Source organism: Chironomus tepperi, unplaced genomic scaffold (assembly GCF_022539635.2).
Source record: "Chironomus tepperi strain 1889 unplaced genomic scaffold, CSIRO-AGI_Ctep_v1 contig_85, whole genome shotgun sequence".
Lineage (NCBI taxonomy): Eukaryota > Metazoa > Arthropoda > Insecta > Diptera > Chironomidae > Chironomus > Chironomus tepperi.
Genome location: NW_027226207.1, coordinates 4,754,291 through 4,773,117, shown reverse-complemented (window position 1 = coordinate 4,773,117; position 18,827 = coordinate 4,754,291). Strand labels below are relative to the sequence as shown.

The 18,827-nt window shown below is 28.9% G+C and overlaps 2 protein-coding genes across 2 annotated transcripts in view; one reads left to right on the top strand and one right to left on the bottom strand.

The window, feature by feature from the left end:
• Positions 1-18,827, bottom strand: part of Su(var)3-3 (lysine-specific histone demethylase Su(var)3-3) — a 182,177-nt gene that overhangs the window by 123,406 nt on the left and 39,944 nt on the right. The window lies entirely within an intron of this gene.
• On the top strand, positions 695-6,737 carry LOC139086130 (toll-like receptor Tollo). The gene has a single exon (XM_070634459.1). The coding sequence runs from the start codon at positions 2,045-2,047 to the stop codon at positions 5,927-5,929; it is 3,885 nt and encodes a 1,294-aa protein (XP_070490560.1). The 5' UTR covers positions 695-2,044; the 3' UTR covers positions 5,930-6,737.

Here is an 18,827-nt window from a genome sequence, read left to right as displayed (position 1 = left end):
AAAGAATGAAAAAAAAGAGACTCCATGAAGCCCACAAGCGTAGTTGTTGTGTTTAACTACATGCAACTATGCTGTACCTCTTTACCTGTTTTATATTCTTAATACTTTTTTTCTTGCTGCCTTCTCCACTGTCTAATATGTTCAAAAACGAGAGAGAATTTTCTACTAGCGATGTTGCATAGATGAAGGAATAAAAAACAATTTCTTTCTAAGGCATAACACATATAACGCAGGTAAAGAATTATTATATGAGCAATTATATCATTCCTTCTTTCTCATCTTGAAACAACAAACTTTAACAATTTTTATTTTTTTTTTTCCTTCTCTTCTTTACTTCATCAGCAGTCTTACATTTCTTAAAGGAAAGAAGAAAAAGGAATGGAAAGAAAATAAAGAACATAATTCAGCGGCCCGAACGATGAAACATTGTAAAAAAAAAATTAAAACCAGTTTTAAGTCAACAAGACGAAGAACAACATAACCACAACAAGAAGGCTTAAAAAATTGTGCATAATTTCTATTTCTCTCTCTCACTCACTTTACGCTCGCTCATTGAGCATTGAAGCAATCAGCAATGCAACAATGATTTACGTCTGTATGTGTGTAAAACAACGATTCTTATAGTTTTTAATGTTAAATATTCAATGTTGTGGACGGAAAGTGAGGAAGAGATATGTACGATCATGAATGTTACTTCAACTCACAACACTCGTTTAGTGTTCGAGCTGATCTTGTTGGATAAAGACGCGAAAATACGAAAACACTTACTTTATACTTTTACTTAAATAAATAACAAAAAAAAATATAAATAAAAAATAAATTCTTCACAGAATTCTTTTAAATAAAGAATTAATATTTAAGTAATTGATAAACTTATCGCGAATATTTGTTAGAATTCGGATGTCGATCGAGAAGGAGCTCCTTGAAGCCAGACAAAAATAAATAAAAAAATATATATATTCCCTTTTGGATACCCCTTTTATTGGATTACATTTATATGCATCTTTGCCATCAACTTATACGGATAATAAAAAAAAATACAATAAATTAATTCCTTTATGAAGAGATTGAAATTCAATTAAAAAAATAAAGAAAACATATGAAATGAAACCGCAGTGGCAATGAAAGAAATATTAAATTAAAAAAAAGGAAAAAATAATTAAAGAAAAAAAAATTACATAAGAAAGAAGAAAAAAAGAAATGAAAAAAAGTGAATGTGACTTAAATAAAGGAATATAAAAAAAATATATCTAGTGTTCAAGAATAATACACAACGTTTATCAAAAAAAGTGTCAAACAATAAATTGGATTATCACTGGACATTAAGATAGCAGTCAACCTCGTTCTGTCTTTACTATCTCACACACAGAACCATTAAAAATCTCCGAAAAAAATATAAAAACCCGTAAAGAACTGAGAATAAAAAAAGGATTAATAACAAACAACCTTCGAATCAAGTTATCTCTCATTCACTCTCCTTTCATTCACATCCTCATCATCATCGATGTCTGTTAACTACACGAAAAAAAGTAATATAAGAAAAAGAAACTTTAACAAGAAAAAAATGTAAATCGGATGATTGTTAATCAACGCTGATTTTTTTTTTTCGTACCATTCTTCTTATATCGCTATATATATACATATATTTGCCCAATGAACAGTATAAAAAAGTATATATATGTGAAGACCTCTAAACAGCTAAAAAACGAAAATTATATACGGCAAAAGATGGATGAATAAAAGTTTTTTTTTTTTGTGCAAATAAGGCATTTATAGCACCGGCTTTAAAGCGATCAAATGACCAAGCCAGAATGCTTTAAATTTTCAATTTTATTGAAAAATAAAATCATCAACAGAGAAAAGAGAGAGAGAAATTTTTGCGTCGCTTGAGATAATTTTTTCTGTTGTAAAAAAAACCAGGCAGAATATTCTGTTTTTTGTTGCTCTTTTGCGGGAACAACGAACCCGACATATATAAAGAAGACAGAAAGAAGAAAAAAAACTTTAACAGCAGCAGCATAATAAGAAAATAAAAAAAAAAATCATGAAACAGCGTAGAAGGTATTCATTTATGACTTTTACAGTCATTTTCTGTTGTCTTATGTTCATGCAAAGAAATTCATTAGCATCAGCGGAATTAACATCAACAGATGAATGCAGTTATGAGACTATTGATGAATCACTACTTATGACATTATCAAATGAACAAAATTTTTCTAGTACTAAGTTATTGTCATGTACATTTAAGAAATTACCAAAAACATTTTCACTAGCATCAGCTAAGAATTTAGAAAATTTAAAAATTATATGTGATAGAATTTTTATTGCCGAAAATGCTGGCAAATCGAATTTTTTCGATAATTTTGATAATTTGAGGAATTTATTTCTTGAGAATTGTGATGGAAATTTTCTTAGAAATTTTAATTCACTTAAATCACTTAATAGTCTTACGATACGAAATTATCGTACGTTTTGGGGTCGTTATGATGATGTTATGGATGATATAGGCACATCAAATGATTATGAACCATTTGATAATTTACAGAATATTAAGAGTCTAGACATTAGTGATAATGGCATACAAGAACTTCATCGGAATTTCTTTTGTGATTTTCATAAATTAAATTTCCTTAATTTATCGTCAAATCAAATTTATAATCTGACAAACTTTCAGTTCTCATCCACACCCATAAAGAACTGTGTATTCTCAATGTCGTATCTTATACTGACAAATAATCAACTCAATTTTCTTCCATTTTCATTCTTTTCTAATTTCGTTAATCTTAAAGTCCTTAGACTAAATCGAAATTCAATATCGTTTATTGAGAATTTCGTTTTTTCAAATCTTAAGCAATTAGATATGTTGGATTTGAGTGAGAATAAGATTCAAAGTATTCAACCGGAATTATTTGATAATTTACAAAATTTACGTACATTGAATTTAGAGAAGAATTCAATGAAGATTCTTCCACCCGAGATACTTGCTAATTTAAAGAAACTTGAGTTGTTGAATTTGTCATCGAATTTCCTTTCATCAAATTGGATTAATTTTATGACATTTAAGAATTTATTTAATTTACGACTGCTAGATTTATCGTATAATAAGCTCACAGCGTTAGAAAATTCAATATTTGCCGATTTGAAAGCACTTGAAGTACTTGATCTGAAGAATAATTTAATTGAAAGTATTGGCATGGATACATTTGCCAATTTAACATCGCTATCGACTCTTGTATTGTCACATAATTTCATAAAGAATGTCAATTTTTCGCTTAATTCACTCGCTAATCTCAATGTACTGTCACTTGATTTCAATGAAATTTATTCGGTTGAAAAGCATTTAGTGTCAAATTCAATGAAACTTGTCGATCTTCACTTAAATAACAATAAATTCTTTCGTGTACCGAGTTTTGTTGAAAATTTTCAATATTTAAAGTTCCTTGACCTCGGTGAAAATTTCATAAAAAATCTTTCCGATTTAGAAAATTTACCGAATCTAAAATATCTTTACGGATTACGATTGACGGAAAATCAAGTCGAAATATTGGAGAAGAATCAGTTTGTACATCTTAAGAATCTCCAAATCGTTAATTTATCGAAAAATCGAATTCGTCACATTGATCGTGAAACGTTTGCCGCTAATGAATTCCTCCAAGCTATACGTTTAGATGGAAATTCCATTCGTAATATTGACTATATGTTCGAAAACTTGACACAACTCGTTTTTCTTAACATATCAGAAAATCATCTTGAAGTGTTTGACTATGAAAACTTTCCAAAGAACCTTCAATTTCTCGACATATCGAAAAATCAAATAAACGTAATTAAAAATCCAAACGAAATATCACAAAATCTCAAGACACTCAATCTCAATTACAATCAGTTGACGGAAATTTCGGCATTTGTATTGCCGCGAAATCTTGAAGATTTTTATCTACAGTCGAATCTTATAGAGAAAATTTCACCGTATACATTTCTTAAAAAGCCATTTTTAAAGACGGTTGATTTAAAGAATAATAAGATTGCCCATCTCAATGAGAATGCATTAAGAATTTCATCAACCAAAAACGATGAAAAATTACCGGAATTTCTTCTTGCGGGTAATCCACTTATATGCGATTGTCATTTAAAGTGGATGTGGCAGGACAATGTAAATTCAAATAACATGAATTCACCAATTGGTAAGAATTTTGATATTGAAAATCCCGAACAATTTCCATATCTTTTAGAAGAAGAAACCCATTTGGATGAAGCACGAAATTATCCATCGTATGCAGCACAAAAAATGGATGATTTTGATAATAATTATCCGCCAATTATGGATCAATCATATGGCAATAACATTGATTATCCAAAATCACAAAATAATGCAATTCGTACACAACCAAAGATAATAGACTTTGATCAAATGACTTGTTCATTTGGCAATAATTATAAGGAGAAAATTCCCATACGTCGACTTAATCCTAATTTATTTCTATGCAAATATACAAATGTATGCATGAAGAATTGTCAATGCTGTGAAAATTTCTCGTGTGATTGTCAACAAAAATGTCCTGATAGATGTAATTGCTATCATAATACAAATTGGGATGTAAATTTTGTAAATTGTTCATCAACTAATTATACAAAGTCATTGCCTGTCCTAATTCCAATGGAAGCAACCCATTTACATTTAGATGGAAATCATTTTGAAACAATAAAGGATTTTACATTTATTGGACGTAGGGCATTAAGAATTTTGTATTTAAATTATTCACACATACAGCAGATAACAAATCGGACATTTTTCGGTTTGAAAAATTTAGAGCTATTAAGTTTAAAAAATAATGAATTGCAGCAGCTTAATGGCGATGAATTTAATGAGCTTGAAAGTGTCAAGTATTTATTTCTACAGTACAATCATATAAAGTTCATTGAGCGTAAAACATTTGTGCAATTGCGTCAATTGCAAGTTCTAAAACTAAACGGTAACATGCTAATGACATTCGATTTATTATTTTTACCACAAAATCTCGTACAATTAGACATAAGTGATAATCTACTCGAATGTGATTGTGAGCTCATAAAAAGTATTAAAGTGCATAATGCTATTGACTATCGAGATACACTCAAGTGCCATCCGAATCAAACAATTAGTGAATATTTCTACATTATGAATGAGACGAATTTTTGCAATGAGAAACTTGCATTGGAAAATATATTCTTTTTTGAAAAGAATCTTCCAATATTTCTTATTGTATTCTTGTCATGTCTATTTCTCATCGTACTAATATTCATCTTCAATCAACGAATAATGTTTTGTTGTTATAAGAAATTTAATTTAAGACTATTTAGGAAGCGAAACGATAAGAATAAATTTTTCGATGGATTCTTGGTATTTAGCAAGAAAGATGAAAATTTCTTGATCGATGAGTTTCTAAAGTATTTTGAGACTGAAGGAAATTATTACAAATTCTTCTTATTCTTTCATGACTTTTCCATCTTTAACGAGCAAATATTGAAGAATTGTGAAAATTCACAGAAAATTGTTCTGTTTCTATCTGAAAACTTCCTCAAAAATGAGTGGAAGAAGATTGAGTTTAAGAAAATATTTTACGAGATACTCAAAACAAAGAAACGAAAAAAGTTAGTTATTGTTTTTCTCGATAATTTCGAAAATAAAAACTTTGATCCCGAACTGAAACTTCTACTCAAAACAAATTTCATCCTTAAATGGAGTGAGAAGCTTTTTTGGGAGAAATTTAAATTCTTCCTTCCGAGTCTTAATCGTGGCTCACAAATGCCACCACAACAACCACCCCAACAACTACAACCATCATCACATCATGACCCAGAAAATTTCTGTCAAAATTTTCATCTAAATAATTTACATAATAGTCATCATCATCCAAGTCCTCAACGTAATCTCACATCAATTCACATATAAATTTTCTGTATGCTTAGCTGAGTGCTGGTTTTAAAATGTGCAGTTAATTTTTTCAAGGTTATGTTAATAGAGTGAAAAATATTGTATATTAAAAAAATAAATCCGAAAAACAAGAAGTGAGCAAAAAAAAATGTATATTTAAATGAAGTGATGTTGTGTAAAAATGAATTTATGCTGTCAAAATGAATTAGGAATTAATTAAAAGAATGTAAATAAAAATTAATTTAATACTCTGAAAAAATGATTAAAGCTATTATGTAAGTAATTCACGAATGTCACTCTATCAATTATTATTATTTTTCATATGTATATACTGATATTTGTCTAGCTTATGACGAGAGACATAAAAAAATGGTTCAACATGTTTCAGTGTTATGTAATAATTTTTAAATCCGTACCTACTGTTTTGCTCATGAATTTTATATTTTTCATTCCTTTTCATGTATGTGATTTTTTTCTGTACTTTAAACATTCAATAAAAATATATATATGTGATATACTACGTATGTGAGTCAAATTAAAATGAAATTAATTTAATTTTTTTATATTATAAATTAAAACATTTAACATCATGTGAATGTTCGACTTTTTTTTTACTTCTTCCTCGCTTAATAGCAGAAAAAAAAATTAATACATGGAATAAAACGGTTATTTATTATGCAATTTAACCGCATGTAGTGGCTTTGTTCAATGAAATTGTGTGCACTCAAATTCCATTTAATTTTCTACAGATGAGATGAAGCATTTAGCATATTATTAATGCTCTGAATATAACAATAAAGATGGAGAATGTTTTAAAGAAAATTAATTATTTGTTGTTCATAATTGTTGCTATCGAAAATTGGATTTTTCAGACCTCCATGATCATTGACTTAATATTTATAGGAATTAGAATTTTTCAGATATTTCTTCTTGTTCTTCCTCTGTTTTGAGATTTATAAGTTCTTTAATGAACTGCAATGATTAGCTACATGCTCTAAAACTTGCATGGTTGCAAGGTTTGCTCGACAAAAAGGGTTAAGGAGCTTTATCTAAGCTACAAAACTAGATTGTTTAGTATATCTAGCATCTAAGATTAAGAAATAGAGAACAGACATTTCCATAGTCAGGAGCTCAAAGTCAACCAGATGAGATAAGCTTTAATCGACTTTAAAATCAACTAATTTCAAGTTGAAATGAATTTAATTGATCCTAAAGAAGAGTCAATTTCAGCTTATTACAGGTTGATGGGTTTTTACGTTACTAATTGTATGTTTTGTGCTAACAACGCATCATTATGATGTGAATCGTCCTTAAAACTAAACATTAAAGTAGTAAAAAAACCTGTTCCATGAATCCTGTCTGGCAATTGACGTTAATTCAACTAAAAGTTCACAAGAATTAGGAAGTGTTTGACATTTTTGATCAGTTTTTCAAATGAAACTTTGGAATCTCATTTTTTGGATGGAAAAATCCATCCAAAAAATGGATTTTAGGTAAATTCAACATAAAATATTCATTGACTCATAAAATAATCATTGACTCAATTCAGTGATTGTTCTCATAAGCTTCCTGCAACAGAAATCTAAACAACAAAAGAAATTTCTATCCATTCAAAAACCCAAACTAAGCTGGTCACCCTTCATTAATCTCTCTAAGCCCTACAAAAAATCAATCTAGATTAATTTCTCAAATACACAAAAAAAATATTATAATCTGAGTCAATCTGAGTGATGAAGACGAACGAGAGAAGAAAGGAATGAAAATTGATTTTTACGACTTTTCAATTGCCTTTATGGTTTATTTCGAGGAGATTATGAATTTTTTTTTACTCTTTTTTTGATTTGTGCAATTGTAATCGAGAAGAAACCCATGAATAATTTCTTCTTTACCTTTACGTGATTATGTCTATGAGATGGAAAAGAATATAACAAAAAACAACACAATACAACAGTTGAGTGAACATCAAAGTCTCATCTTAATTCAATTGCCTTCAATTCTTCCATTCTTCTTTTATCAAATTCTTCAAAAAAAAAAATTAAATGAATGAATGATTTTTTTTTTAAATTCTATTCACCCATTTTTTTGCTGGCATCACCGTACTAATTTTTTAATTATTTTTCAATGAAGCAAAAATTTTTTATACACATAGTGAACGATACCTTTTTATATCGATTCTTCATCATTTTTTAAGTTCTTTTTTTTCTATTTTTCTCATTTTGCTTATAAAAATATAAAGAAATATAATTTTTTTTTTTCAATCGATTCGTGTTTTAAAAAAAGTAGCGTAAAATTGATTTTTTTTTCTTTCTTTTCTTACATTTGGTGTTTTTCAACAAACAATGAGAGTGCTTATAATATGCTTCATACTTGATATTTCAAAAAAATATACACAGCTGAAAGAGCTTAATGAACTAGACAGAATAAAAATATGCCGATATATTACAGTATGAGTTAAAGTTTTTACGTATTTTTGTGTTCAATATATCGATCTACTGAATGCTCCATGAGCATTAAAAGGAAGAATAAGAAGAAATATAGAAAAATATTTTAAAGAAAGAAATAGTTAAGTGAAATTGATGAATATAAAAATTCAATCATGTACCATGGCAAGTCTATGAAAGTAAAGAAAGAGTCAATGGAAGCATTACAGATGGAAAAAAAACAAGTAAATCAATCATGCAATCAGGCAATTAAGAACAAATCAGTGTTTTATTCGTTTTTCTTTTAAAGTGTATCATGTATTTTCAATTTCTATCTCTATTTACGGGCCTGCCTGCCCGTCTTTCCGCTTCAACTTTACTAACGATGAATGAAAAGTTGTTTTACTTTTTGCATTTCTTTAGCTTTAAAACAATACCATTAAAAGAGCATACAGTACTGTATATAATATGTCTAAAGTTAAAAAGGTGAAGTTTTTACATTCAATTAACTCAATTCAATTACATATTGAAAGGCTCTTTATTACATTAACCTTGATTTTGATATTTTCTTCTCCACATTTCATTTGGCGGATGTTTTTCTTTATTGTTGCATAAATGACTCTTTAAAAACAGTTGATGAAAGTAAGGAAGAATAAAACAAAAATCAATTAAGTATAAAAACAATCATTATGAACGAGTTGCAACAAAAACGTATATGGCGTGAAGTTGAAAAAAATAAGAAAAAAAAAACTTTGTCGGTCGTATTTCAATCAAATTTAATTTAATTTCATTTAGTCACACATGTAAAAAGATTTTTATGACAAACTATAAATTGCCATGTCTAATTTATGCACTCTGGTGGTAGATATGGTGTTTTATCTCCAATGACAACGAGACCATAGATAAATAGCAAATAGCTTGATGAATCAACAGTGTTTGGTAAATTTAATATTCACATACGATGTGGGACAATAGATGCAAAACTTAGACACTTTAGAAAAAGACATTTTTCAGTATTATATCCATGACAATGCTCAAATTATGTCTCTAATTCTATTTAACTAAGCAATAAAGTACATTATTTACACCTAAATATTCAGTTTATCACTAAATCAATGGTTCAGTGACTAAGCCTTCTCTAAACTGCTGAACAATGGTTAAATTCAATTTAGACCAAACTCTATTGATTAATTAATTTGTGGAAAAAAAAAATTGTTAAACCTGTACGTGATACTCAAAAAATTTAATTTTCTATTAATTAATAGAATTTCCAAACCGTATCGAATGAATTTGTTTGGGATATACAATATTACATTAGTGCTTCATGCACATCTTTCGTATACATTTATATATTTTTATGCACTATCATATTGTTTACTGTACACACCATGTTGAAGTCTAAAGTTAATTAAAAATTGAAAATAAAAATTTTATATCTGCCCAATAATGTGATACTAATGTTTAAGACAAAAAGCATATAAAGCAAGCAAAAAAAAATATTGTAAATAATTATTTAATTAAAATCAAGATTTGTTTGAAAAAATATAAATTCATAATGTATTTAGGGTGCAATTAAGTGAAAATAAATAAATGAGACACATTCAATAGAAAATAATAAAAAAAGCTTGTTTTAAACATGAATAGGTATTTTTATATGGATTTCGTAAAGCAATAGTAGAAAAAAAAAAGATTTGTAATGTTATAAATTTTTATATTAAATGTATACACAATTAGAGACATTCAATTAAATAATTTAAGACTGTACATAATCGATTAAGTGACTTAAAGTGTTTCTCATTGTGTACGATTCATTGCGCAAAAATAAAAACATAACATTGCGGTAAAAAAAAAATTAAGAGATTGAAAAAAATATATATAAAAACTAGAGTGAAGTGAAACTGCACTGGTTTTTTGTTTTGAAGAAAAGCTTGCCTCATAAATTAAATGTTTATTAGAAATAAATGTGTAAGGAATAAAAAGCCACAAATCAGAAAAATGGAAAATTTTTTGTTGAAATGAAAAGAATGAAAATAAGTTTGTAAATAAATAATAATTTAATTAAAATATACTGTAAAACTTTTATGAAATAAAAATGAGATTTTGATGTTGAAAAAATAAGATTTTTTTTTGTGTTTCACTTCTTACGGTAATAACATAAAGATATAATTTAATTAATAATCATAATGTTACAGGTGAATATGAAACAGGTCTCATGAATACTTCTCATGTTCCTTGTCTAATTTGGTTAATTTAATTTTCAGTGACACATTTGAAATCTCAAAGCTTGAAATGCTTCCATTAAGCTCATGTATTATTTATAGTGATTTATGAAAAAAATTAGGAACGTTTTAATGCGTTTTGATTTCTCGGAGTAACGTTAAGTTAGGAAGTCTGACATTGAAAATTTTAATTAATTATGCACGGAATGTTGATGTGAATTTGATACGGATAGAAGGGTTAGAAATAATTTTTTAACCCAAAATACCAGACAACTTCTTTATATTTTGAACTTGTTGAAGGCAATTATTCACTGAAAGGTATACCTTGAGGTGAAAAATGGAATCAGCTGACTAAAAGCTAGTTTGCGTTCCAAAACCGACGTTTTCTTTTATAAAGACCGCCAATAATCTCTTAAAGGTTTAATATAAGTCTCAAAACCTCTTCAAACTTAGTAGTAAGAGTATATGAGCAGCAATCAAGAGATGCGTGGTTCCCACTTATGATAAGCCCGCGCACTTATGCTGAACATTAAGTTACTTTACTCAGTTGTGTCTTTAAGATTTGGATTTTTAATTGAAAGGTGTTTAAAGGCTTATTGCAGTGGTGGTCAATTTTTATTGTGGAATGGTACATCTTAGTGATGAGCCACGATCAAATCCGCATATGGCATGCAGTTCATAGGATTTTGGCGGCAGATAAATACATAGATTGGACAGCACTGATTTATTATGATAAATTCATGGCAATTAAACAAGTATAATAATTTGTCATCTCATCATCCTTCCCAGCTAATGTACATAAACCCTTCATAATAAGCACCTGACGTATTATCTAAAATTATGCATCCTATCCCTCTCAATCTGTCGTTTTAGGCACGTACCTCATTACAGATTCTAAATTTTTATCTTAAACTACATAACTGACCAGCAAAACATTCCTCCACAAATTATAAATGTTAATTAAACAAAAAAATCTGTGTAATTAAATATCCGTCACATAAATTTCTTTTACAGGTTAAATGCTTTATCTTTGTCTTCTAATCTTCTTTCTGTTATTTTTTGTTTACCACAAGTCTTTAATTATAATTGCATATAAAAACTTTATCGCGTGAGATGAAAAAAGAAAAGTGTTAGAATATAACCGCACTATAAAAAAGAGAGAATTAATTCAAAATTTTTTAGATTAAAAGTCATTCCTACACCCTTGTGATTGTAAGGAATTTTAATTAAGAAAATTTTTAAAATTACTCATAAATTCAGCAGTGATTCAAACACCTTGGCAGACCAAAAAGACATCAAACTATGAATCATGTAACTAATTTAAATGAGTTCAAGGCCGTCAATAAATTTAAAAATCCACTCCAATAACCACAAATCAAATTATAAACAGCTTGACCCAAAGACATATTTGAATATCAATAAAGTACAATAATTATAGTTGAAAACCTTGTCAATGTCATTTGAATTCATATTAAAACAAAAATTAATAAATCTCACAAAATAGTCAGAAGGACTCAACAAAATGCAAAAGCAAAGAAAAAAAAACATAAAAGTCAACCGCAGAAATGTTTACGGCCATTATGTGCGTAAAATATAATAAAATATAAAACATCATAAGCAAAACTGAAACAAATTCTGCAGAAAAAATTGAAATTAATTTTAATTGTGTTGTAAATTATTTAATGCGCAAACATACATTAAAATAAATGCCCCCACAACAGGAGTCAAGAGGAGAAAATTGCAACATAAAAATGAGAATAATCTCAATTTTCACTTTTCACACCTTTCTATAATGGATAAACTTATTTCTTTAAATTACTTTACGCTATGCAGCACAGCAATACAAGATGAAAAAAATAAACTTTATATTTAAATTGCTCATGAAAATAAAAAGAGGTGTCGAGGTTTTTACTAGGGGTCCGAAAATTACCGGTAATTGAGATTTGACGGTAACGGATATTTACCGGTAATTAACGGTGATTACCGGTAATATCCGTATAGTCCGAATATTTAGGGTAAAAAAAATTTTTAGTTTTGGTCTCTTTTTTGGTAATTTTTAAAAAAAAGCCATTTATAAACGTTTTTAGAGGATGGCTTGTATAGAAAAGTTGTAAAACATCCAAAAGTAAGAACTTTTGCATTAAAACTTTCCTGCAGTTTGAAAATTTCAAAAAGAAAATATTTTAAAAATGACCGAAATATGGCCTGTTTTAGTTTCAGCTTGCGCTTGCGCTAAATAACAAGTTTTTCATAACCCAATAAGTACCTGAAAAGTTACCTTTCTCATCTCTCTATAATTCCTGATATTACCTTTTCAAATAATTAGAGCACTTCTTCAGGATTCATCATAAAAAATTACTGATATTCAGATGTAATTTTTGGTAATTTTTTTCAACAGTAAGCAAATAAAAGTCATAAAATACATCCAATGCTCACTGTGACAAAATGTGACTAAAAATAACATTTTTTGATCAAAAATTACATTTGACTTTGACATTTATATATCTTGGAATTGACAAGTCTAAAAATTCTTTTGGAAATATCCACATTAAAAGTTTTCAAAAATGAAAAATGTCTAAAAATAACGTTTTTACCCTAAAAATCTGTTACCGCTGGATAATCCATATAAATGAACGGTAACGGTAAAGGATATTACCGGTAATTACCGGTAACGGACGGTACGGATATCCGTCATTCGGACCCCTAGTTTTTACACTCAGAACATATAAATTTCAAAGTAAAATGACAGGAATAAAAAAAAATTGTAAATTATGCCACAGCTCAGAAAATTTTCTTCTTTACATTTCAAACTTGTCAAGTTTACCATTAAAAAATTGTATAAGAAAATCTCAGCAAACTATTAGAGGTGAATACTCCATTCAAACCTTCAACCTATCTGTGTAATTTATTTTTCAATTGCACACAATTTCTTGCGGCTATGAATTATTGTCAACGGACCATTTGAAAATTATTTTCAGCATAAAGGAAACAGTTTTTTTTTGTTTTTGTGAGGTTTTATGGTTGAAGATTGATATATTTTAATTATTTTTCATTTCTCATTTCTTCTTCTATTTGCATAGCACCGCAGAGCAATGAAGATGGGTTCGGTAGTGATGTCAAGGGTTTGGGAAGGTTGGATGGGGTCTAAGGATGAGTTTGGCATTTTTAATTTAATGGATTAGAATATTTTTGGATTTTTAGACTAAATGAATGTTCTTAAATTGCATAAAGCCAGGTATAACGCTAAAAATGGCATTTTTATTGCACTCTCTGCCTCCCCCCTTACCCTCTCCTCACCATAGCACAACAGATCAATCATTCGACTAGAGTCGCAGCCAGTGACAAGTTCACCAACAACTCCTACGCTTACAGCCAAAGCCAGCAACTATCTAAGAGCCCTAAGCATATAAATCCACAACCATAACTGACGTCATTCCTAAACGACCTCACCATAACTGATTCTTTTTCACAGTAATTTTCAAACAACATTTCTAATTTCCGGTTGTGGATATTTAACATTTAAATTTTAATAAATCATAATGTCACATGCAGTTGGAACAACATGAACCAGACCTTGATCATTTCTAAAAGCGTACTTGAAAGAAAACGAAAAAAAAAAAAACTCAAATTCCATATTGAGATACTGAGAAAAGAAATCAATAAGCTCTTCATTAAAATATCTTGTAAAAATTGTATTTGACTAAAAAGAAAACGATATGGCATGGTACAGCCGTCTACAATTAGAATGATTCAGCGACTTTTACAAGATTTGAAAAATTTCTCATAACAACAATAATAGTGAACATTTTTGTCGGACTTTATTGTTCGTTCACCCACTCCCTCTTTTCACAGCTTCTTCATTACATCTCTTCTTTTTTTTGCTGTTGTTGCTTCTTCTCATTATGGTACATGCCCGACAATTTATTATTAATTTCTGTTTTCACTATCAAATTAAATTTCAACGAAACAAAATATTAAGTGAGAAAAATTGTGAATATGATGATTTCAGTTTATGATCATCATCATGATGTATAAAAAAACCTATATTTATAAAGGGAACAGTGAGATCTCACTGTGCAAATTACGATGTCCATTGTAATACAATAAAAAAAAATATTTTTTCTTCTTTTATGAAGCACTTGATAATTAAATTTTAATATATGAATGAGATTATTATGTGAAAAATTTACAGTAAGACATGATGATATTGTTAATCTACCTTGTCTGCGTGCACGATTTTATATTAAAATAAATGTTTTTTTCTGAATTTTCAGGTGGGAGTTTCAGTTAGAATGTCAATGTAGACATGGAAAAAGTCTGTGTTGCTTAATGGCTATATTAACTGCAATATCTTGCCATCTAGGCTGATGATATTAACCATTTAAGCTAGGATTGATAAAATGTGAGATTTAAAGGACTTGAAAGCACTAAAAAACCAGAACGACTTGGATATTGAATGAAAATGTCGACTTAACTCCATACAAAATTCAAGACGACTTTGAAGAGTGTTAAAAGAATCAATTGCATTGTAAATAGCCCCATCATGAAGGTTGCATGACCACCAGTAAATTAATACTCTCAACAGACGTCATTTCAGTTCGACCCTAAGATAATTACATATTTTTTGGATTTTTAGCTTCTTCTGTTGAATATAGAACAGTTTTGTGCATGTTGTATCAAAAGCCCAACAGCAAAAATATACGAAATTGCAGAAAAAATTAGAAAAAACCTTAACAAACGTAAATAATCATTACATACCCTCAAAAATCCCATTTAAGCCTCTCAGCATTCTATCATTCCCAATCCCATAAAACAACATCCAACAACACAACCGTCCCACTTTTCATGCTGAACCACATACAACATTACCCCGTAATACAAATTCAATCGATTCAGCACATTCTTGTTAATTCTAATGCGTAAAAGTTCATCAAACTATAATAAACAATGAAAAGAGATTATGAACCAGCATTATAGAAACAATATATTCACATAATTCAACACAGCATATCATGAAAAAATCTCATTTTTCATTTTCAGCAATTTTACTGCTTATATTTTATATTTTTTTTTTTTTTTCTTCTCAAAAGTGTATATCTTCCTTGGCATAAAAAATATGTGCGTTATGCATATTCATAATGTTAAAAAAATTGTTGTTTATGTGAGCAAATAATAAATAACAGAACCGCTATGATGAAATCATTTCTTTTTTTCGATTATTTACAACATTGGTTAGTGCGTTAAAGGAATTGCTTGATGATGTTCATAATTGGATGATGTTTTATGTTATAAAATATAAATTGAGATTTTTTAAAGTACCTTTAATGAAGCTAATGAAAAATTTTTTCCTTGACTTTGCTTTTATGCACTTAATTTAATTACCTTCATGCAGTGTCTGGTTAAGTTTTATGAATGCTGAGACAAATTTTAAGACAGTTGATCGAGCGACGATAATTAGTAAATTGACAATACCCCTTATGTACCTGTAGAGAGTTGGCAGTAACTGAAAAATCACTGCAGCTGTGGTTATTCATGCTTTTGATCAACTTTATGGACAGACATGCCAAAGCAGCTTAAATTTGGATTAACCTCGAAACAATGAACTAAACTACACAGCTCAACAACCACTGCCTTAGTGTCACCAGCATTCATTAAGACATATATATTCAGGTAATGAAGCTAATAAAAGCAATAATAAGGAAATCCTAATGAAAGTCATAAAAAAAACTCGTTCCATACGAAACCGTTCTTAAACGGACAAACTGTCAAAATGATAAATTTCTCTTCACAAGCGTGTGTAATGAAAAAATGCCGCATAATTCAAAAATCAGAAAAGAAAAAAAAATATTGTTAAGATGAGAATAATAACAATCGGAAATAAAAAGAAGACCGTCAACAACAACAACAACAAGACCCAAAAAAAGGAGAAGCATAACGAGACTCATGAAATTTCATGTTTGATGTTGTTAATTTGAAGATTGACGCATACCGAAGAATGCACACGGTTAACAACAATTGCATTGAAAATTGCAATATAGATGCTCATAAAAAAAAAATATATTTATAAAAAGGAAGGGAAGAACTTGCTTATGTATGATGATATATGCTTACAAATATCTTCACCACTCTTTTAAATCAACGAGAATTGTTACCAAAAACAGAGTAGAGTGAAAGAGAGTGCAGCGGACTGTTCATGACAAGAATAAGAAAGAAAACTGGATAATAATAGTAATTTCCAAATTTCGCCTTTTTGTTGCCAATTTTTCATTTTTTTTTTCGAACAATTCTTATTATTATTATTTCATGTATGGATGTGTGTGCATGTTAGCAAGAACAAAAAAAAAGATAAGCGGTTAAAAGGCAAAAAAATATGATTTTTTCTCTCTCATGTGTGTGCATATTTTTCTTGTTTCTGCTGCTGCTGCTGCTCCTCATCATCATTCCACTGCACATGCATGCTTTTAGACCTCTCATAAGCAATAAGGAAAAAGAGCATAAAAATAAAAAAACAAACACATCATAAAAATATGCGGTATATACTGACTCTTATGCGGGACTCTTCTTATTTTTTTTTTATTTTTTCGGTGCACAGTACTCATATAGTATTGTATATTGGAAGTTATAAGAACAAAGCGGTCGTTCATCGCTAAAGTATAAATAAAAAAATATTTCTTCTTCTTAAAAGTATCAACACGATCATGATATTGCTTTTCATTTCTCATGAATGTCCATTTGAAGAAGGAAAAAACACATTTATATATATATATATAAATTGATGATTGGAAATGAGAAAAATTTTTAATTGGAAGCGATGGTAGAAAAATGTTAAGTTATAATAACGACAATAATGAATGGTGGAGAATAGTGCCTTCATGGAATGTTGTCATAAAGTCAATTTTTGTAGTTGGCATTCTTGTGGTGCTGTTATCAAGTGATGTATGTCATAAAATGAGATTCCATTCCTTTGTCTGGATCATAAAGGGCTTATGGGGTGTCATTAGGGACGTGTGGGAGGGAAATTGGGATTTTAAGAGCTTTGGTATATAGATTGATGAGTTTATAGCTTGTGAGACTTCGCATCTGCTAAATACGTATGAAATTGACTTCCAAAGGATAAGTACACAGATCGTAGATCACTTATGATCAATAAACTACTTGAACTACAGTTTATAACTACTTTAATAGCAAGCTTCTATCTTCACACATTTCTACTCAGTAATAAAACTAGTTATAATGAATAATGTATCCTCACATCCCATCTATCTTGACACCACACATAAATAACCCCCATTCGTGATAAAATGGAAGAATATCAATCATAAGACTCAAGGAGAGTCATTTGATACACAACAACTAAAAGTTATTTATTAAACGAAAGCTAATCTACGTCCTCAATGTCAAGCTAGAAAATATTTATCAGTCTAAATCACGCTATTAAAAAATGTAGTAAAAAAAGCGTCGTAAAATATGAAACTTCACAATATTTTGAACTTTTTTTTGTTTCTTAAGTTATTTCACTTTCAGCAATAAAATAATAAAGAGATTCGCATAAAATTTTGGAATAAAATTTAAATTTTAATGAAAAATTTTTTTTTATAATTTTATGAACAACTTTTTGCAGAAACAAGTCTCGTTAGTAAAAATTCAATTTATATTAATGAATATTAAAAAAAAAATCATTATGTAAGTGTCTTTTAGAAAATACCGAGCTTTTTTATAATCTTAAAAATCTTACTGCATGATTAAAAGAAAATTTAATTTAACGTTAAAAAACGCTTGCAGCACAGCGTAAAGGTGAACATTTTTTATAGTCGCACATTAGTTTAGTACGTTGCACATAGCAATACTGTATAATAATAAAATCAGCAACGGTTTTATGTCATTAAACATACACATAAGTTGATTTCAAAGTGAGAAGAGTAAAAAAGGAGAAAAAAATAAGATTTTTAGCTGAAACTAAATAACCTCTGACCTACGATTGGTCATCTTACAAGAAATAGTAGTATTACAAGCATATCAAAATGAAGAATATGCTGCATGAGAGATGAGAATTTTTAATAAGCAAACGAAGACTCCACAAGCTTCTGATAAAGTTCATCAACCATCAACAACTTGCCTTGTTTCTCTTCTCGCGAAATATTCAGCATAATAATATACGCTAACAGAAGACGAACTTAGTTGCAATCAATTATTTTTTTTTCAACCAAAGGAAGATATTTTTATACAGAAAAGTAAAAAGACTTTGATGAAATCGTCCAATGCAGCTTGTGAATATTT

What these genes read in the sequence shown, in the direction of transcription:
- LOC139086130 (XM_070634459.1), top strand. Translation starts at nt 2,045, where the DNA reads ATGAAACAGCGTAGAAGGTATTCATTTATGACTTTTACAGTCATTTTC.